The sequence below is a fragment of the Micropterus dolomieu genome, linkage group LG17 (assembly GCF_021292245.1).
Source record: "Micropterus dolomieu isolate WLL.071019.BEF.003 ecotype Adirondacks linkage group LG17, ASM2129224v1, whole genome shotgun sequence".
Taxonomy (NCBI): domain Eukaryota; kingdom Metazoa; phylum Chordata; class Actinopteri; order Centrarchiformes; family Centrarchidae; genus Micropterus; species Micropterus dolomieu.
The window spans coordinates 26,612,739-26,635,167 of NC_060166.1; the positions used below are offsets into that span (position 1 = coordinate 26,612,739).

At 43.0% G+C, this 22,429-nt stretch overlaps 1 protein-coding gene across 1 annotated transcript; it reads left to right on the top strand.

Moving 5' to 3' along the window:
- Window positions 1–93: 93 nt before the first annotated feature.
- On the top strand, window positions 94–22,134 carry LOC123985626 (mediator of RNA polymerase II transcription subunit 13-like). The gene is made up of 30 exons (XM_046073314.1): window positions 94–957; window positions 1,694–1,928; window positions 2,947–3,115; window positions 5,139–5,284; window positions 5,373–5,570; window positions 6,109–6,303; window positions 6,429–6,585; window positions 6,684–6,791; window positions 6,892–7,608; window positions 7,715–7,931; window positions 9,733–9,760; window positions 9,877–9,998; window positions 10,157–10,247; window positions 10,331–10,527; window positions 10,616–10,815; window positions 11,532–12,421; window positions 12,537–12,704; window positions 12,813–13,036; window positions 13,162–13,357; window positions 13,449–13,827; window positions 16,057–16,273; window positions 18,239–18,430; window positions 18,545–18,768; window positions 18,872–19,014; window positions 19,116–19,274; window positions 19,388–19,570; window positions 19,711–19,856; window positions 20,556–20,720; window positions 20,971–21,071; window positions 21,183–22,134. Exons 1-30 carry the CDS (start codon window positions 892–894, stop codon window positions 21,313–21,315), a joined length of 6,366 nt encoding a protein of 2,121 aa, XP_045929270.1. The 5' UTR covers window positions 94–891; the 3' UTR covers window positions 21,316–22,134.
- The last annotated feature ends 295 nt before the right edge of the window (window positions 22,135–22,429 follow it).

A 22,429-nucleotide genomic window follows, 5' to 3' on the forward strand; every position in this document is an offset into this window, starting at 1 on the left:
CTCATCTTGTAAACTGTGAAGTCATGGAGCTACTTGAAGACGGATGACGCCCCCATTACAACAAATTGGCCAATAGGAGTTGAGAGGCAGAGTTGTCCTCCTGGCCGCCATTAAAGAATTCAATCCATGAACTGAAATAATGGAAATCTGCTGGACCCATGGAATCAGGCAGAGAAAAGTAGCCGATGAGTAGTCTCGCCAATTTGGCCTTCCATCCGTTTTAAGAGTAGTTTTACTATGAAGGAGCGCTGTGATGGTTTTAGTGAGACGGAGGACGGTGTAGCTAATTGTTTTATTTAGCTAGCAAGCTAGCGGTGGAGCTCTGGTATGTTAGCTTTTGTGCTAGTAGGCTAGGAGAGATCAGGGGGAGGGGAGAGTTCCTTTGCTTTGAAATTGTTTCAGATCAGCTAGCTGGTATTAGCATTAGCACACTAGGGACTAAGCTTTTGAGGTGAAGTTTTCTAGTTTTCGAGGTCGTATTTTTTATTGCGCATAAACACTTTTCTGGTGTTTGATTGAACATTATTCTGTCCAGGTCATGTTAACGTTGACTATTTGGTGTTAAGGTAATGTAGCAGCAAGCTTGTGGCTAACCAGATCAGACAATACATTTCAAATAGGATTGATGAATCGAAGTGCTAGAAGCGAACAGTTGACGCTATCTGGCTGCCAGTCTAACGTTAGCGTAGCTACCCGGCTAGTGGTGGCTAGCGCCGGTTAGAAGTTGTCTGTTTGACTAGCGACAGCTAGCTGTAGCTAGCAAGTTGGTCAGCGGTTTAACGGGATAATTACAACTGAACATCGCTTCGCCAGCGAGTTAAGAAGATCATCTATTGCCCCCGATGGTGATTGAGACAATGGACTTTAACGTTACAACCACGCAGTGAAAGGATGAGTTCGTGCTTTGTACCAAACGGGGCCAGTTTGGAGGATTGCCACTCCAACCTCTTCTGCCTGGTAAGGCTCTCTGTGCTAGCTAGCGTTAGCTATGAAACTGAGGCCAGAAAGCCATTTTGGCTAATCAGGCAACAAGCTTTGTAACGTCAATTGCATATTGGCGTGAAGGCATCGGGCCTGCAACTTGCAAATCGTGATCTAGCTAACTTTTATAACAGTGACAGCACACACTGAAGGATTGCTATATTGAAGAGTTGCTCATGAATAATCGCATGTTTAACTTAACTCTGCAATAGTTACAGAAATATCCAACTAGCATTAACGTTAGTTACATGATGGTAACAGGTCAAGCCAACAGGCGGGTTACTGAAACCTGTCAATAACATAACATTCTTCGTAGATTAAAGTGACATTGCAAAATTATTTGATACACATATTAGAAGACAAGTCATATTGTTGTTTGATAGTTTTAAAGTGAACCAACTACTCTGATTTTAGACTGACTTGCAGCAATGCATCTCTAGTTGTTAATAACTGAGAATAACTGTATGACATTTTTCTGGCATGATTGTGGTGTCACATGTACAGAGTATTGCAAAACTTTCAAGATGTCAACAAGTCCCTGTTCTCAACTTTTTTCATTGAAAGTGTTTTTCTGTTTGACAGGACAAGCAGTCTTCAGCTTGTCATTACTGTGTGTGTAGGAGAAGAAAGACAACATGCAGGCACCAACAGAGGAATGGTTTAATGCTGTGCAGCTGTGCTGTGTGTGAATTCTCATTGTTATTCTCTTTAGGCTGATTTGACTGGAATAAAATGGAGGCGTTTTGTGTGCCAAGGACCCACCTCTTCACCCATCCTTTTCCCTGTGACTGAGGAGGACCCCATCTTGTGTAGTTTCAGCCGATGCCTGGCTGCAGATGTGCTGAGTGTGTGGAGAAGACACCACACCCCGGGTCGCAGAGAACTCTGGCTTTTCTGGTGGGGGGATGACCCCAGTTTTGCCGAGCTTATTCATAATGAGCTCTCAAGTAAGTTCATGCAACATCTCCATGTCTTCTGCAGGTTTGACATGAGGATTTGTAATTCTCACCATATCAGAAATGGGTTTTCCCACTGGCTACTCTAAGTTATACTGTGTGCATGTTCTCATACAATTTAAGCAGTTAGTTCAGTGCTTTGGAATTGACACAACTATTCTAGGTGTTAAAAAACAAAAGTTGAAGAGTGTAATGGTTGATGTTATTAACAGACATTTTAAGAGCTGCTGTGCAAGAATTGCAGGCAAATTGGTCCATTTGTAGAAACTCTGCTCATGTTTGAACATGTCAAGTGTTTAATAACGATGCCAACCATTCTAAACTACAGCAGAGAGTTGAATGCAGTTTTAATGATACAAAGTAAGATGATTAGATGATTAAGTTATGATAGCCTTACTGATTTGTGGCGAACACATCTTGAAAAGTCTCTAAAGCCTTGTGGAATCCAGTGGCTCTCTGCCACAGAGGTACGGACTTGTATAGTATAACGGTGGCCACGCTGACCAAGTATTCTGTGTCCTGTCTCAAGTCATGTGTTACTTGAAGACAACACAGATTGGTCATTACAGAAACAGAGAGAGCAACATTTTCACACAGTTGGAAGGTTTGAGTTGGAAACTTAAAATTAATCATTGTGAAGTATGTCTCTTGAAAAAAAATATTTTTTTACCACAGCAGCATTCAAAAAAGTTCCATGAGTAGGCTTCATCTGCAGAACAAATTTAGAAACTTTCACTTCATTTAAACTAAATGGTTAATGTTCTGCCACATTAGTCATTAATTTTAATATCTGTCAGGCTAATTATTTTTATTTTGGAACACATAATAATCAATAAGATGAATGTTGAAATCAAATGTTTTTCGTATGTTTAATTGGGTCACAGTAGCACATAGGTATTTTCGTGGTCAGTTGCACACAACAGTTTAAAATTAACACAAGGTCTTTATCAAGAAGAAGAGGGGGTTGTTTGTTAAAAGTATCTGGTTTAATATATCTGCCCTGTTTCAGGTGAGGAAGACGGTGAATGGGAGAGTGGCCTGTCCTATGAGTGTCGAACGCTTCTGTTCAAGGCCATCCACAACCTGCTGGAGCGCTGTCTCATGAACCGTGGCTTTGTTCGCATTGGCAAGTGGTTTGTTAAGCCATACCAGAAGGAGGAGAAGACCATTAATAAAAGGTATGTTCTGCGTCCTGATAGCGGACAACACAGTTATGACACGCCGTAAATTGTGACATTAAAGCTGACTATCCAGCTAATGGTCGGATCACAAGCTATAGCTGGGGTAGTGTTCTGTTTGAGTCAGCGGGAATTACCTCTACCTGCCAGCTATCTATTGCTCTGGTTTTCTCTTTTGAACAGAAATGCTCACTCGCAAGTCAGAGTCAGAAAAGACTAAGCTAAGATAGTGACTATGTGTTGTCACTATCAAAGAATGTCCAGTACAGTGAATGTCCTTTCCACCTGCATCATAAAAGTCATGCTTACCAGTACCTCAAGGCAACACAAAAGAGGCAGCACAATTGCTGAGTATAAATATGGCAGCAGAACAAGATGTTGTGAATTGTACTTATGGGCAGAAGGGCTGAACATTAGTCAGTATTTGGCATTGTAGTATTGATTTGCAGCATGTATGGCTATTACAGTTGTCTTTACAATGAGCTGGATGTACTGTGAAATGTCTGTGACATAATTTGTTGGGAACAGTGTTTTCAAGCATGCATGCATTTTATGCTTGTTGAAGGCATGTTAAGGAAGGAAGACTATGACCGAGTGTTATGCATACGTATACTGCAGTGGGAAAATGTCTCATTGGGCGGGTGTCTTTGTTGTTATGAAAGTTGTTCTTTAAACTTCCCATGACAATTCCTGGCCTCTGACAAGCTGTGAAAATTCCCGTTTGGGATTCAACTGGAGTTATAGTGCTTGCAGCTGTATTGTTGTATGTTATAAGGTGATAGCAGTTTTTGGGAATGGAACATCATCTTCTTTATAAGAAAAAAAATAGCTTGAGCAAATGCACACAAGCCTTTCCTTGAGCAGACCGTTGACTGCCTACCTGGCTACTCTGATTTTACTCCAAGGTTTTATATGTGGCGAGTACTCTGAGGTTAGTTTTAACTCATATATTAATAGAGAATTTACAACTAGGTCCGCGTTGCTGAGTCACTAACATCCTGCAATTTTCAGAGGAAATGTTGATTCCTGAAAATAAATCCGATGTAACAGTGCAATGTAATATGACAGGATTATCACAATTTTCTAATTACATCATCAGCATGACACATTTTCCACCTTGTCATACACAAAAAGCATGAAATAATAGTCATCCAGCATGGTGCATCATTTCTATATTAGAATTCCATGGTAATAGAGCAACAGTTCAAGGGTAATGTCTACACCTCCACATTTCCCAACTGCAAGGTAAAACTGGTCTGTGTTGTTGTAGAAATACAAGCCTGAGGTTACTCGGCAGCAGCACATAAATAAGTGGTTCAGAGTCGGGGTTCGGCACAGCTGTATTTCCTTACCCCTTGTACACAAAGGTGGTGACATAGATTTAGCGTCTCCCTTGCTGGCGTTTCCTGGAGTTCCCTAACAAGCTAATTTGAGCCTCGTCTTTTTGGCCATGTCGATCCAAGACAGCCCTTTGGCTCAGTTCCCACTGGCAGCTTTGTCAAGGTTTCAAGAGTTTAAGCAGCTATATAAAAGAGTCGTTCCATAGACCGGGGGGTGGGGGGTATTTCTTGCTCACTGGTGCTTAGCTTCTGTTTTTAGATAAAGATGTCAGCGTGTGTGTGTGTGTGTGTGTGTGTGTGTGTGTGTGTTGAGGCAGCAGCACAGCACCTCTAACAGGAGAGTCTGGCAGTCTCGCTGTCGCCTGCCCTCTCTGGCTGGTAAACAGGGCAGTCTTTGGAAAGTGCTGAGTGTGCAATGTGGTTTTACAGCAACCATGTCAACAAATCCTATTTTAGTGAATTTTACTGCCTGGCCCTCCAGAAGTAGTTAAGAAATAAACATGAATATTGTTTTAACATTTTGAGACTAATAATCTCCTATGTTTATTTTTGGCTCTCGTATTTGCCCGTGCGTCGTGAGCAAGTTTGCTGAATGTTCAAGCTGTGTTGAAGCAGATTGTCTAAACATTACAATGCCAATTACATTTTATTTTTATTTTTTAAATCTTTGACTCATGTTGCAGCGAGCACCTGTCTTGCGCTTTCACCTTCTTCGTACACGGCGACAGCAATGTGTGCACGAGTGTGGAGATCGCTCAACACCAGCCTCTTCAGCGACTGGGCGAAGAGCATCTCAGCCTCGCCCAACAGGGCTCCAGCCCCTTGCAAGGTAGGAACCCACTGTGCACGCCGTGAAAGCATTTTAATTTCTTTTTAGTTGTCCTACATGAGTGTTGTGACTCCTCCCTGCCCTGCAGTCATCCTGAGCCCGTATGGCTTGAATGGGACCCTCACCGGACAGGCTTTTAAGATGTCAGACCACCCTACTCAGAAGCTCATAGAAGAGTGGAGGCAGTTTTATCCCATCAGCCCCAATCCCAAGGAGGTCCAGGAAGACAAGATGGAGGACACGGACTGGGAGGACGACTCCCTGGCAGCTGTGGAGGTCCTTGTTGGTAAGACAGCATAATGTTTAAATAAGATGCTGATGATTGTTGCGCTAAACTTTGTATGTTTGATGAATTTAAAAGGATAGGTTTGTGGGTGGGGAAGTCAAACATTTGAGAAACAGACTCTTTCTTCTAACTTGATGACAAGATCAATTGAGTATCTAACAAGTAAGTAGTACCATATCCTTTTAATAAATAATGCACTGGATATTCATACATAGCTGCAACAGAGCCCAAAAGAGAGAAACAAATTTAGGAAAGTGTCAATGTTGCCTCCTTCTTCCTTGTCTGTTTGATTCTTCTTCAACCAATTATGAAAGTGGATGGGTGGATTTCAACAGAGTGATGAAAAGATTCAATAAAATACAATAGATTTTGCAGCTATAACAAATATTTTCATAGGAAAGAATATGGTTAATTGTCAATCCATCAAATTAACTGGCTGTAAAAATAAGTTGCAAAATATGTGAACAAATCAGTTCCCTGCACTTGGTGTGCCATTGGAAAGTTTTTACAATTAATAAATGTGTTTGTTTGGTTGCAGCGGGAGTAAGGATGGTTTACCCTTCCTGCCTTGTGCTCCTCCCCCTGTCGGACCTCCCTGCTGTGGTCCCTCAGGGCTCAGCCAACAACTCAGGAAGCCTTTGTGGTGCTCAGCAGGGCCAGGCTGCTCACAGAGATCCTGCCATGTCCTCTGTCACTCTGACTCCTCCAACGTCACCAGAGGAGGCTCAGACTGGTAAGACTTGATGCAGCACATTAATCAGAATTAAAAACACATTTATCAGCTTTCATTCATGTGAGATTTTGCATATTAACAGTACTGCACTTGTTTTGCTTTTTTTTGCTCAACTTCTATCATAGACTATCAGCCTGCCCACAGGTGGCTGAAGTTGTCCTCTGCGTCCGACGGCTATAGCTCTAACAACACTCTTCATGGGGGTAAAATTCCCCGGAGGCTGGCCAGCCAGATGGTGGAGTCTGTGTGGCAGGAGTATAACATTAATCGTACAGGGCACAAGTATGTTTAATATCACTGCTTCTTCAAAGTTAGCATTGCCAGTCAAAAATGGGATCTCCATGCTGACTTCTAAATGTCAATTTGTCCTGTTTTAATAGAAGGAAGTTTACAACTTTGACCAATGGGACCTGTGAGGAGGAATCAGGCAAATCTGAACTTTGGGATTTTGTGGAGCCTGCTCACAGACTGCATTGTAATTGCTCACGGTATGTGGAGTGGAATGCTTTCACAAGTGACTCAACATTTTTGTTTATAATTACAAGACAGCATTTTGTAAGCATAATTTGTTATTTTTTCCCCACGTAGACATAAGAATCAAAAACAGCGATCCAGCAGCACCTCAGGACACCCGCCTTTATCAGGCCAGCCTGCCCAGCCGGCCCCTAAGCACAAGCTGGGCGAGAAGCTGGAAAAGGGGGAGAAGCAGCAGAAGAGGCCGCAGACGCCTTTTCACCACCGCAACTCTGTGAGCGAGGAGCAATCCCTGGAGCCACAGAACCAGAGGCTTTGTTTAAGATCACAGGAGGAGGGCTCGTATCCCAGCCTGCACCACGTGGACACGGTATCCTCCAAAGCCCCTACGCTGCATACCCACGGCCCCCCCGCGGACCTCGTCGGATCCCCGCCTCCCCCTCCTCTCAGCCCACATCCCTGCGATCACGGAGAAGGTGACATGACTCCAGGTGGCATGAAGAGCTCGTCCACGCCCATTCACCAAACGTTCTACCCGCCGTCAGTAGAGCCTTGTCTGTTGCCACAGAAGGGCTCATCTGAGGAGCCTCAGTTGGAGAACATGCCTATGCCGCTGCGCTTCCCCCCAGCCTATAGCGAAACCTTGGAACCCACCATTTTTGTGGGTTCAGCCATCAACCCCAATGAAGACTCCACCCACAACCCTTGGAAATATTTCAACTTACCCAGGAAGAAGGCCACCAACTTCCTGACACCTCATCTACCTGTGGATAAAATACGAGATGATTCTGGGGGAGGTGGAGGAACCGAAACTGTAGTGTCTGTGACTGAGTGAGTATTTCATTACTAAACCTTACTGCTGCATTCAAACACTTGTAGCTATTTATTTAATACAGCATGCCTGCGTCTGTCTGAGCACATTTTTTTTTCCTTTCAGGTTGATGTCGGGCTCCACGCAGCCCCTGAAGGTGTCCCAGGAGCTGGTCAAGACTTACGCCCAGCGGAGAAACAGCCATCTTACCTCCGCCACTGGAGACGGAGAACACAGTGAGGAGGCGGACCCATACGCCTTCGTAGAGGGAGATGAGGAGTTCAGTTTCGCTGAGAAGAAGGACAAGCCTGGAGCGGAGAGAGAGGGCAGCAAGAAACACAAGGTGGGCTCCTGACTAGGGTTGACAATTAGAGCTGACCCCGAATAGTGGTAGTAGTGTCAATCTCACAGTCGAAGCTTTGCAGCGAAACGAGGATCATGCCATTTTGGCGAAATGGGGGTGCTCAACGTCTGATTTTACATAGAACTACCAGTTTTTCTCCCAATAGGTTAATATACAGCCTATTACAATACACACTTCAACGTTTAATGCTGTAAATAAAAAAATGAGAAAAGGAAAAAAGCTTTCAATAAATGTTTTAAAGTGCGTGAATAAATCTAGAATTCTAACTCTAACCCTGGGTCGTCAGTGCGCATGTGTAGGTAGTGGCAGTGTAGGAACACTTGCTGAACAGACGGGGCCCCAGCTTCACTGGTGTTGTGCCGAGTTGTCCGCACCTCGTGGGACTTCTGGATAATTTATCACCGTTGATGAAACACACAAAGAATATTTTATCGTTTTTAAATAGCTGGCTACTTGAAAAAGACCTGCAAGGAACCGCGACGTGCATGCCGTTGTCGGCAGCATGGCATGCACGCAACTCTGCACAAGACCGTTGAATGGCAGGCGAGAGAGAGAGAAAAGGGTCTTCAAAAAGCCTCAGTTTAGCTGGAAATTTACAGTGCAAGTTGAATGAAGAGACTGCAGCTCTGCAGTTTCTCAAGATTAAAGCGGAGCTACCGTGTGTAACTTGTACGTACTTGTCCTAAGTCAGTGCTAGAGTAGCTTGCCTAGAGTGTGGACAAGCAGACCAGAGTCCCAACAGAGAAGCTAAGCAAGGGGGGGGGGGGCACTCGCCAGTTACATCTCCACATTAGGGGTGGGAATTGCAGGGTACCTCACGATACATTGCTCATGATAAAGATAATATCACGATACAGCAATTCTGCGATTAAAGATATATTGCTAGAAAATCCTAAAATTATACATCACGATATCTAAGTATGAATACAAAATGCCTGTGAAAAAGTTATCTATTCATTTGCTGAAAATCAAAACTGTTAGAAAACAGCACAATTCTGCTCCACAGAAGATCTACAGAGCAACTATGAACAGTTATTATAAAAATTAATTTTGTTATAAAATACACATAAAAATGCAAATTTACTGAATTCACTGATTCATATTTTTGCCTAAAATACAAATTGCTGTGTACCACCTAAGCCTAATATGTACATCACATTATATTGATAACTGTTAAGTGATTGTACTGCTCTTTCTCCACCTAGTGATAGCTATATTTTTAAGCCACTGGGAATTTTGGGTTTGAGTTTTGACCCTTTGGGGTTGCTGTAGCTAGTCAGTGTAGAGTGAGCAGAGTAGCAGATCAAGACATTGAAGTTAGCGCCTTTTTTTTTTTTTTTTTTTCACACAGAGCTCAGAAAACATGTACTTTAAGTATTTGCACAGTTTGTCACTCAGGATGTTAAACATGTGAAGTAAAATGTGTAGTTTATGTAAAGATTATATTATCGCAATGCTAATGTTTGTTAGCATGCTAATAGAGATTGCCATTGTATGTTAGCATTGAGCTAACCATCGCACCGCTGAGTTTTTTTTGTTTTTGATGTGATGGGCTTGAATATCAATACAGTATCATGGAAAAATGTTTAATGATATATTGCTGTACCGATCACACACCCCTGCTCCACATATTATGATTTTTAGGATATGTTCGATAACCAGAGCCTAGTATGCAAGTAAAAATGACGGCAGTTTTACTTTTATTTTGTGTAAAATCATGTAAGGGTCTCCCTACGACATTACAATAACTCCTGTTATCGTTTTCTTTTCTTTGATCCAGGCGGACGAAGGAACTGGAACAGGAGATGGTAAGAATGCCTTCCCTTTGTCAGTTTGGCCCCTACGTTTGACATTTAATGAAATCAAATGTTTGGAGGTTGTTGTCTCATTCAGAGTGTCCTCTCCTATCTGTTTTGCGGAGTAGATGGTCAGGGTCCATCAGGTAATAAACCTTCAGCCTCGACCAGCCTCATCCATGAGAACGACTTGGCCGTGTCCTACAGCGATCTGGATAAAATCTTCAATTCAGATGAAGATGAGCTAGCGGTAAGTGCATCAGTATGGTAAATGAAATTGTTAGCCTAAAAGTTGTACTTGTTACAGTATAGTGTTCTGATATGCTATGTAACTGCTGTGAGCCTGTAAGCCTGTTGAAACATCGAAAAGAAAGATGTATTGAGTTTTGTTTTTCCCTGTGCGCACAGCCTGGATCCAGAAGAGCTGGAGTTGGTGCAGATGACAGGTTTGGCTGTAAAGACACTAAAGCAGCCACATTAGACCCACTGTCTTGCATAAGTAAGGAGACTGAACGTCAGTTAATCATCAAACTTTTATACATGTGTAATTTCAAGAAAAGTAATAATGTCTTATTTCTCCAGGCTCAGCAGACCTGCACCAGATGTTCCCCACCCCACCCTCCCTGGAGCAACAGGGTTACTCTCCCATGAACTCCGGCAGCAAGGATAGCCTGGAAGCAGGGGCGGGCCTCACCCTGTTGGACGGCAGCCAGCTTAACAGCCACTTTAAGATGGAAGTGGAGGAGGGATTCTGCAGCCCAAAGCCATCTGAAATAAAGGTACGACATGGCACACACCTGCCAAGTATGGAGCAAGTGGAAAATGTAGCTACATCAGTGTTGTTCACCATTTCTGCTTTGCTTTTAGGACTTCTCCTTTGTGTACAAGCCGGAGACATGTCAGTTGTTAATCGGCTGTTCCAAGTACGCCCCCCTGAAGACGCTTCCCAGCCAGTGTCTTTTGCCTGTCAAACTGCCAGAAGACTGTGTGTACACGCCCAGCTGGACCATGGGCAAAATGGAACTGATACCCCCAGTGACGAATGTCAATCTCCTCACCAAAGACAGGTTGGTGCATTTAGAGTTAACAGTGGGCCAGTGCTGTCTTTAGGTCATCTATTGAGCAGACTGTGTCCCTCACAGATTGTCAGTTTATTTTGGAACAGTGGGGGAAGGGGGCCAATTGTGGATGAGCCCACTAACTAAATGTGTGTCAGGCACTACATTATAGATGCAGTCCATTACAGCAGATTTTCATTATGTTCGTGTTTATTGTTTGAAAGCAACATATTACTTATTACTGTATATATTTATAACTCTATGTTGAAACTTTTGGCTTCATCCTATGATGGTATAAATTTTTTTTATCATGATAACATTTTTGGTCATAATTCCCAGCCCTACTACTGACATCTACAACTGCAGATTAGATCATGTGAAATAACTGATGGTTTTGAGTTGCTGGACGGATTAGAAAGGCTATTTTGTTTGTGGAAATTGTAAATATTACAACATTTAAAAGATTGTCTGTAAAATCATTGTGCTCATTATTGTCATTTGATGTATTGTTATAGTTAAATACACTCAGGCTACACTGTGATATGGCCTAACCTACAATAATGTCAACAGATCATGGCACATAATACTGAATACTGATGAAAATCTTCAAATCCAATTAAGAAAAAATAGTCTCGAAATTTGTGAATAAATTTTTGTTTTAAAAATCAGTTTGAATCACGATATGAAATCAAATTGGATCACAAATTTCTCTCTCTCTGTAACAGTAACGTCCCCAGTGTGGAGCCAGACTATAGCCAGACCTACACCCCTCAGACCCACACACCCTTCATGAGCAGCAGTGCCCCTCCCAGTAACAGCGGCACAGGCATCCTGCCCTCCCCAGCAACTCCACGTTTCTCTGTGCCCACGCCTCGCACACCACGCACTCCACGCACTCCCCGTGGCCCATCAAGCGTCCAAGGCTCACTAAAGTATGACAACTCTGACCTTTACTCGCCCGCTTCCACTACCTCCACCTGCCGACCACTCAGCTCTGTTGAGCCAGCCACCGTACCCTCCATCCCTGAGGCTCACAGTCTCTACGTCACCCTCATTCTCTCGGAGTCGGTCATGAACCTCTTCAAGGACTGCAACTTTGACAGTTGCTGCGTGTGCGTCTGCAACATGAACATCCGAGGCGCAGATGTGGGCGTGTACCTCAAGGACAACGGTGAGGCCCAGTACCCATGCACTTGTGGCTTCAGCGCTGTCACCAACCGACGCTTTGGCCAGTCAGCCGGGCTTTTTCTGGAGGACGAACTGGACGTGGTTGGACGGGGCTCAGACTCTAGTCGGGACACAGAGCGGTGTTTTGAAGAGCTGCGAGCATCGACGGCGCACAAAGCTGGCAGCCTGACGGAGAAACCTCCAGATGAGCTAATCCTTCTGCTGCAGGACCAGTGCACCAACCCTTTTGCTCCGATGGCAGGTGTGGAGTACCCGAAGCTGAGCTCAGCCCCCAGTTCATTTCTGAGGGTGGAAGAAAGAGATTGTTATAATGACTGCTACATGGCACTGGAGCATGGCAGGCAGTTCATGGACAATATGTCAGGAGGCAAAGTAGATGAAACACTAGTGAAAAGCACCTGTCTTCATCAATGGCCAAAATGCAAATGTATGTACATTTGTATCACTATTCTTACCACAAGCTTATTTTTACCCTCCTTTTTATTCCCAGCCTCAAACGTGGTAAAGTTAAGACTTCTTTCTCTTTGTTTTTGCTCTTGTAGCAGCAGACATGAACAAGCTATTCTCACAGGACGTCCTGCGGGTGTTGTTGTCCCTCCAGCCGGTGCTGCAGGACACCATTCAGAAGAAGAGGAGCGTGCGCTCCTGGGGCGTTCAGGGGCCGCTGACCTGGCAGCAGTTCCACAAGATGGCTGGGAGGGGATCATATGGTATGTGAGAAGAAAAAAATGTAGAGCTCAGTTTTGGAATATTAAATTGTTTGATCACTTTGTTGTTGCAAAAGACTGAGATGAAACTTTGTCCTGTTTTCACTACAGGAACAGATGAGTCTCCTGAGCCTCTGCCCATCCCTACCTTTTTGGTTGGTTATGAGTATGATTTTGTGGTGCTGTCTCCTTTTGGGTTGCCCTACTGGGAAAAGCTTCTTCTGGATCCTTTTGGTTCCCAGAGAGATGTGGGATATGTTGTCATCTGCCCAGAAAATGAAGCTCTGCTGGGCAGAGCAAAAACCTTCTTCAAAGATCTGAGCACTATGTATGAGGTAAGCACCTGGCGGGATAAAACCTGTCCTCCTTGTACTGACATGCCCACAAAAACAGTTTTATACACTCACGAAATGATTCACACTGTTTCATGTTCGCATTCACTCCCGTTTTTTCTTGACAGGCATGCCAGCTTGGGCAACACAGGCCCATCTGTAAGAGTCACCCAGAGGGCGTATTGAAGGTCGGCACCACAGAAGGCAGGAGCATGACAGAGCAGCCCCTTAGTGACTGGTTCCTTAAGATGGCTGCCAGAGACGGAAACAATGAAGCCTTTAATAAGCTCAAACTCTTTGCTCAAGTGTGCCGCTATGATCTAGGTAACATCTTGTTAATCTTAAAATCCAAACGTCATATAGTCACATAGCTTTTATTTTTTCTAAAATCTTCTAAATCTGTCTTTTCTTTCAGCTCCATACCTGTCAGAGCAGTCTTTGGATAGCTCTCTATTGTCCCAGCGCAGCCCCGTTGTGGCCTCCTCCTCCTCCCAGACCTCTAGCTCTTCCAGCACCTCCTCAGGACCCCAGTTCACCAACACTACCAGCTCCAGCACCAGCTCTGCCCAGCCTGCCCAGGTCAACAGCACCCCTCCTCCGTCCTCCTCAGGATCCCAGACTATCGGGGGAATGGCCTCGGCCAAACCAGGCTCCTACTCGCCATTTGGGACAGCAGGCTTGCAGAGCAGCACTTCTCAGAATGGACCCCAGTCAAACCTGCAGGGTGCAGGGGGGCTGGCAGAAAACGGACCCTCTGCCAACCAGCCTCAAGGGCCCACTGAACCACCAGAGAGGTAGTCTAACAGTCAATTAATTATCCTGACAGAAAGATTGCATGCTTTTTGTTAGTGCTGCAACGATTAGTTGATGGAATCGACGATGTCAACATGAAACTTCATTGTCGACGCGTCGTTACAAAGATGCTGTATAAGGGAGTTAATGGAGAATCCAAAATGTACTCAAACGTTTTCGGGGTTGAGAAGCTCCACAAGCGCCCGTGAGGTTAGTGGGCCAGCCAGTCACACTCACAGAGCTCTCCAGTCCGAGACCACTGCAGCAGCAACAACAGAGGAAAGGCCACAACTATAATATAGTTTCAGTGTTCATACTAGGGCTGAACAATTTTGGAAAATAATCGAATTGCAATTTTAAAAAAAAAAACCCAACCAATATTGCGATTTAATATGTGATTAATTTTTAAGCTCTTTACCCTCTGTAATATTCAAAACGGACAAGCAGTAAATCAGTTTATAGTATGACCAACACAATATTAGATAGATTAAACATGCACTGTTCTTTCTTGTGGGTCAGGCCTACGTTATGATTAAATTAGGTGATGCATGAATTATTAATAGGAGCAGTGGTGGAGAAGAAGTATCAAATTTTAATAATATGAGAAAGATCATTTCCAGAAACATCTGGCCCGTGATATATAGAGAAAATTCTCGGCTTGTGAAACTTAAATTGACACTAAATTAAAAATAAACTACAGAAGTAGTATGCATTCTTGGTTTTGAGGTCTCATGGAAGGTGCCGGCTAAGAGAACGCTTTTAATTGTGTTAAAAAACACAATGAGTGCAGTATTAAATCAGTGAGTTTACTTGTTTTGTATTGATACTGCTTACTGACAAAGCCATGACTCCCTCCACCATGGGGGGAATTGTTAAATATCTTGGTAAAAAACACTTAGTCAAACCAAGCCTATCCAGAGCTGGCATGCATGTTACTCGTACAGTGGACTCCGATAATGCTGAAAAAACGCTGTCTCAGTTTTAGTTATTTTAAGCTTTGATGGACACTTTTAGTCTTTTAGTAAACACGATGTAGCGGAACACAGCCAATCATTGCATGTTGCTGACAGTGGCGGTTGAGTTGTGGCGGTGCTGTGTGACAACAGGCAGGCAGAAGGGATGTAAATGATGACATTGAAACTCCCTTTTCAAAACTATGAAGAGTTGATGTGGTTCATAGATAGCAGCTACACTGACTTCATTTTTCAATATATTGGCAGACCAGAAGTTAAATTTATTTGACTGAATGTAGTAAAGGGAGGAAGGAGAAGACTTGTTTTAAAAATAGTGATTTATTATTTTTTTTAGAAACTGTAGAATTTCTGTAGTTTAAAGTAGAGTCAGATTGGAGCTAATTGCATATAAATTGGTGTGTGTTTATAACAGCCGATACCTGACAATTAAAAAGAAATAGAGAGACGGAAGATGCATCCTTTAATCATGTTATGAGTGTTGTCGTTGCATAGTTTGTCCACCAGAAGGGACTCTGCTACTCCCCTGTTGGCAATGTTTTAAGCCACAAAACATAGCAAACAGCTGACATAATCTGCTGTACTTCTTGCTATTTAAGTACTGTTTATAACGACAAAGTATATTGTTCAAACGCATTATGTCATGTACACATACCACATCCTTTAAATCAAAATCTGTATCGGTCTTAAAAATCCCATCTCTCTAGTTAAACTCATCTGTGCACACATTTTTTGTGTTACTTTGGCTTCAGTTGAAGTCAAACAACCATTTTTTTTAATGAATTGATATAGTTATGTGTTTTACAGATTATTCCAAACTTTCATATTTGGCGGTACGACCATCCATGCTTGTCAGTGTTGTTTCATCCTTTTTATTTTTCTTTTTTTTTTTTTCCCTCAGTTGAATAATTTGCTGAAATGACAGTTAAAACTGCTCAAACATATCTTAGCTGGAATTTGCACGTGCATAATGCATTCATGAAGTGTGTCTATACTAAATAGTACATCCTGTGAGTAAATACTGCTTAGTATGTAAAATGCAATACACTGTGTATTAAAGCACAAGTGGTGGGAAAATGTGATATTGAACCTTTTGTGTCATTTAGCTCCTTTTACACGCAAAGAATATATTTTATCATGAAATTGTGTAGAAAACGTCTCCTGTGGGTAATTTCTTTTAGGATTAATTGGGTGTCTGATTTGTCTAGGTTGTATTCACATACAAAATATCTAAAATCATTATCTGCCTGTCATCATCAGCACAATGGAGAGAGACAAAGTGGGGAAGCCAACAGATGGAGAGTCCCATGCTGTGTCTTACCCGCCTGCCATCGTGGTGTACATCGTCGACCCCTTCAGCTACGAAGACGCAGACAGAGAGGTCCACTCCAGCGCCTACACTCTGGGCCTACTGCGCTGCTACATGGAGATGCTCCAGTTCCTGCCTGCTTCCATCAGAAACGCTGTCTCAGTACAGGTACAGGCCAACAGCATAGTCTCAGTGTTTTGATGGTTTTATTTATTTCATAACTGAGTGTTTTTAAGGTTAAGAAGTCTGTCACAGTATTACTAGAGTGACAGTTAAGTTCACACAGTTAAGCTTGATTTATACTCCAGGCATTTATACTTGTGCGTCGGTGTCTCTGTCATTCTGCTATTACACCACCAAACGCTAGTTGGTTGGTAGTGCTACAGCATCCACCGACTTTTGCCGGCCGAGCATGCTAACTTCTGGTTTAGCCCTCCACTAACGTGAATGGGGGTAAAATTGTATACATGCAGCTGGTATAGACTTTTCAAAAGTTATTTTGCTTGGGTTGTGACGGTCAAATATATTGATCCACCATGTTACAGCCGCTGTTTTGGCTGCTAGTAAAAGTTGCTTCCAAGCACAGGGCACTTCCTGTCGGCTCTGAGGCATTGCGAGGCTACCCAGCCGACCAATCACAGTTCATACGGCCTGCGTCACCTCGACGTGTAGTTGAATTTTTGAGGAGGTAGGCGATGGCGTAGCGTACGGGGCTACACAGAGGCCACACCATCGATTTGATGCCCAAGTATAAATTGGACTTTAGGCCCCATCCACACTACTGCGTTTTCGTTTTAAAACGGAGACCTTTTGCTACGTTTCTACCTCCCGTCCAGTCTAAAACAGCGAAAACAAAGGCATGATACGGAGAAGATTAAAAGCGCTGCCGACCCCGTTTTTCAGTTTAAAATTCCCGATAGCGTTTTAGTGTGGACGAGCAAAAACGGAGGACTTCAGAAACAATGACGCAGATGCTCACGATTGGGTCTTTCATGCAAAGCAGAAACACAATGTACTGACCGAGTTTTATTTTTATTAAAATATCTTGTACCATGCAAATAACACAGCCTACACTTGTAAGATACCGAGATACTGTGCATGTCGCCGTTTACTAAAGTAAAACTTGAGTAATGTGGATGGGGCCTTTTAGTTAATCGACAGCTTAAGAGGAATCTACTGATGGGCTATGATGTCATATTTGCCAGTTTAGTTACAACAGAGCAGATTACCAGCAGGCTCAAAGGGAGGTGACAAGGAGCAGGGGACTCATTAGCAGACAATAATAGAGGCGGTAACTTCCACACCTGTGATATAGTGACACGAGTTTGCGTCAACACGCCAGAGGGAATTTTGAGACACTTGTGGTGTGAATGTGCTAATGGTTTCAGTATTGGTCTTTAATACAACAGTGGTAGAATAGAATGTGTTATAATAGCCATCTGCTCACAGTTTGTTACTGTATTTTTCTTTTTCATAGTAAGTACTAGAAAACAGCTTAAATATTTGATTTCACCAAAACTGGCAGAGTGATACTCAAATCAAAGCATGCATACCTCTGTCTGTGATACACTAAGTTGTCAATAGTTTTCCCCTTAAATTCAATATATTTTACACAATATTTTTGTCTATTCAGTAAAGCAACGCTCAAGTTAAAACAGCATCTTACATGGAAGAGGTTGTAATTGTGTGCCTGTGCTTTTTTTACTTGTTGTCAGGAAGCCAATAAGCCAGGTACACATTTTAAGATTCACAAAACTATTGTACCTGTATGATGACCACTTTAGAAACTTGGTCTACCAGACAGACAAATACAGCATGGCTTAAAACTGGGATTCTGTTGCTATTTTAGCATTTTCACTCCACAAACTTCCCACCTAATCTCTTTGCAAGTAAGCAGCAACGACTGGGCATTGCGTTGTACTCATAGACTCCGTTATTAAGGGACACCTCGTTCTGTGCTACCACAATTTTCTATCAGTTTTTCAAAAGCAAACCAGCCACTATTACTGAAACTAAAAACTTAGTCAAGAGCAACCAGTGATGTTCACATACAAAAAAGAACATGACTACCTACTCTCTAGAGAAGATAAGAACAACTAAATGAATTATCACAACCTGTTTGTTTCTTGTCAGATTGTTCCCTGCCAGTATCTGCTGCAGCCGGTGCACAGTGGGGAACGTCACCTCTACGGCCAGCACCTCAAGTCGCTGGCCTTCTCTGTGTTCACTCAGTGTCGTCGGCCTCTGCCCAACTCCACCAACTTCAAGGCTCTGACGGGTTTTGGCCCTGGTCTCGCCATTGACATGGCACTCAAGAACCCAGAGGTAACAGGTTTTTTTTTTTTTTGCATATCTGAAACTGGTGTGTGGTGAGTCTGACATTGTGTTGTTGTATCCTCCTGTTGTTTTCAAACTAACTAAAGTTTTCCCTCTGTGCAGAGGCCAGAGTGTCTGCGTCTGTATACGCCGCCCTTCATTTTGGCTCCAGTGAAAGACAAACAGACTGAGCTCGGGGAGACGTTTGGTGAGGCATCCCAGAAGTACAATGTCCTGTTTGTCGGCTACTGCCTGTCCCACGACCAGCGCTGGCTGCTGGCCTCCTGCACCGATCAACACGGGGAACTGCTGGAGACCTGCATCATTAGTATTGATGTGCCCAACAGGTACGTTCACTCGTGTACAAAAGAAAAGATCAGTCTCACAGCAATGCTAGTTTAGCTGATAGAATTGTGCCTGTATTTAAAGTACGTGTTCTCTCTCTTACAGGGCTCGCAGGAAAAAGGCCTCAGCCAGGCGAGTGGGTTTGCAGAAGCTGTGGGAGTGGTGTCTCGGCCTGGTGCAGGTGACCTCACTGCCATGGAGGGTGGTCATTGGGCGGCTTGGTAGAATGGGCCACGGCGAGCTGAGAGGTACACACACACACTTGCATGGTTTGTAGAACATGCACTTAAGTAGTTGGTTTACATTAATGAACACACACTAATGTGCTCTCATCTTGTCCCTGTTGCAGACTGGAGTATTCTGCTGAGCAGGAGGAACTTGCAGTCTCTCAGTAAACGACTGAAGGAGACATGTAGGTTGTGTGGCATCTCTGCTGCTGACACTCCCAGCATCCTTAGCGCCTGTCTGGTTGCCATGGAGCCCCAGGGTTCCTTTGTCATCATGCCAGGTAAAAGGAAAACAGTAACATGATTATTTAGACATTGTAACAGAGAACCCAGTTTTGTGTGTAAATTGTCAAGCTGACTCTAGATCTGTCTTTCCTCTGTCTCGTCTCTGCAGATTCTGTTTCAACAGGTTCAGTGTTTGGTCGCAGCACCACACTCAACATGCAAACATCGCAGCTGAGCACACCTCAGGACACGTCTTGCACACACATCCTGGTGTTTCCCACTTCTGCCATGGTGCAAGTCAACACTAACACTTCAGAGCCCATTGACATCAACTTCAATCCCATAAATCCTGGTACGTTCTGTTGCTGACGAGGCTACAAAAGAAATGTACAACTTTAATATCTTCCTGATTAACATCAATAGATGCTGAATCATGAACATTGCATCCCGCTAAAGTTGATCTGAATCAAACCCTGAGCTTTTTCTCTGCAGATGGATCTGATGGAATGGTCATCTTTGACCTGTTTGACAACGACATGGTGGATCCAGATCTCATCAATATCCTGCCCAACTCCCCCACAACGTCTCCTGTTCACTCTCCTGGCTCCCACTACCACCAGGGGGGAGATGGAAGCAAGGTCTTTCACCTCTTCACTTGTTTTTTTTTAAATATCTCTTCATTTCATCCTGAAAACATTAGCTCTTCCTATGTCCGTCACAGAACATAAAGATTGTTTTCATGCATGCCTGGTAGGCAGAGAAAGTGAAATACAGTTACAGTGTTTCCACGGTTGACTAGATGAACACTTGTCGCATCAAATGTAACTAGTTTCTTTGGTTAGTTGTTTTTGAAAGTGGTAAAAGTATACAGTTTTCGGTTTCACGTCAAAGTGGGTCGTTGTCGTTATTCCATCCACACCTGCACAGTAATGAAACTGTTGCAGCAACTGTTGCAAAGTTTTGATGTGACCTGGTGAATTCTGTCATGGAGAACATAAATAATTTTATTCACAGATTGTCTACAAGCTGATGCCCAGAGCAACATCCCTGACAAATGTTTTTCTTTTTTAAACTGACAATGACAAATTGTATTTTCTCTGTAGTGCTCACTATATCACACCATAAACTTAAAGTGACCCATACAGTTACGTTGAGTAATGTTCTTAAAGTTGCAATAACAAGCAGAATTCAAGTTCATTTATGCGTGGTGCCATACGCAGGATATAAATAACATAAAATACCCGTAGTGGCTGGAAAGAGATCATTTAAATCCAAAACTGGTGTTGTAGAAAACAAGTCTCGCTCTGTTCATTCATTATATCAATGTTGTCTTGCAGGGCCAGAGTGCAGACCGTATGGAGTCCCATGAGGAGGCTCTGAACATCCTACAGCAGCCGATGGCTCTGGGCTACTTTGTCTCCACAGCCAAGGCTGGACCACTGCCTGACTGGTTCTGGTCAGCCTGCCCTCAAGCCCAGAACCAGTGCCCACTCTTCCTCAAGGTACAAACTTTATTTTTATGTTTTTTTTTACTTGCTGGAGTGTCACATTCAAGTAGGGCTACAACTAAGGCTTATTTGCCCAAAGATATTTCCATTATTCTATTCTATATTTGCACTTTTCTTTTAGCAGTAGTGATAAGACCCATCGGTAGTTTGTGACAGTTTTTATCTCTGAAAAGCACTTGTTCCAAATTAATCAAAAGACTTTAAAAGAAGAATTTAATCCGTATTTCGATCTTTCATCGCCCAGGCCTCTCTGCACCTGCATGTGTCTTCTGTCCAATCGGACGAGCTTCTGCACAGTAAGCACTCCCACCCCCTGGACTCTAACCACACCTCTGATGTGCTCAGGTAAGCTGCTCCGATCAGAAGAGTGTGTACCCTTGAACAACTGTTTGGTTTTTTGGTTTTTAAAGTAAGGAAAATGGCACGCATTAACACACTGCTGTGTCTGCCTGATAGATTTGTTCTAGAGCAATACAACGCCCTCTCCTGGCTGACGTGCGACCCTGCAACCCAGGACCGACGCTCCTGTCTGCCTGTTCACTTTGTGGTGCTCACCCAGATGTACAACTTTATCATGAACATGCTCTGAACTCTTTACGGGATCAAACTGCTGAGATTTGATTTGGATGGATCGCTCAGTCAAATCATGGATTTCCTGCTACGACACTCAAAGGACCTCACACTCCATCAGGGCAAATGTGGAGGAAGCATCCCTCCTCCTCCTCTTCCCTGGTGTATCTAACACAACACTGACTGATGGGAAGTTTCCAATCAAACCAACCAACCAATCAATCAATCAGATGCCAAGAATCCATTTTAGCATTTTGGAAGATCAAGGGATGTTTCATAAAGGAGAATAAATTGTCTTTTTAATGACTGTAGATTGCAATCTATGAAATTTTATCTTAATGAAATGCCTGCATATATTATTTATTGTAAGTTTTTAAATGTGGAATTTCTAATGCTTAATATCTTTTATATATTACAAATCCTAGAGGGTGTGTACATCTCACTGTAAAGGAATTGGTTTAAAAAGTGTAATTTTCTGAGTTACACAACACGGACAAAACCTGTTCAAGTGAATTTGCTGTAGATTGCTTTTAGAATATTATTTTTTCAAAGGGGTACAGACCTTTTTATTGCCATGCTGTAAAAATGAAGTAAAAGCTGGCCTGGGCATTTGTGTCCCACCCAATGAGTGGATGAGACTTACCTCTCTGTCTGCTTTGGCTCCAGAGTCTCTCGCACAGTAACTCAATGAGCTCTGAAGAGGAATTAAAGGTACATTGTCAGATTATATATTTTATATAACAGATTTAGGTAATTGTGTGTGTATATGTGTACATATAATTGTGTGCCGCTACTGATGGTGCAGCTTCTGTTTTAGGAATAAAGTGCGTCTACCTTATCCTCTCTGTTGACTTGTTTTTGACAGGTTTGGGTAGATAAATATTTTAGTTATTTAGAATTGCACTTAAAGATTTTTTAAGAGACTGATTTTAAAAGAAAAAAAAGATCCAAATCAACACTGGAAAGGAGGAGATATCCTGAGCTCCAAGATCACTGCAACCTACACTTTCCATAATGCAACTTGGTAGTGTTGTTTGTTAAACTGTGCTTGCCTGGTCCAATTCCATTGTACATACTTACAGTATATAATACACTGTATGTTTTACATACCAATCTTGATCTTTATCTAATAT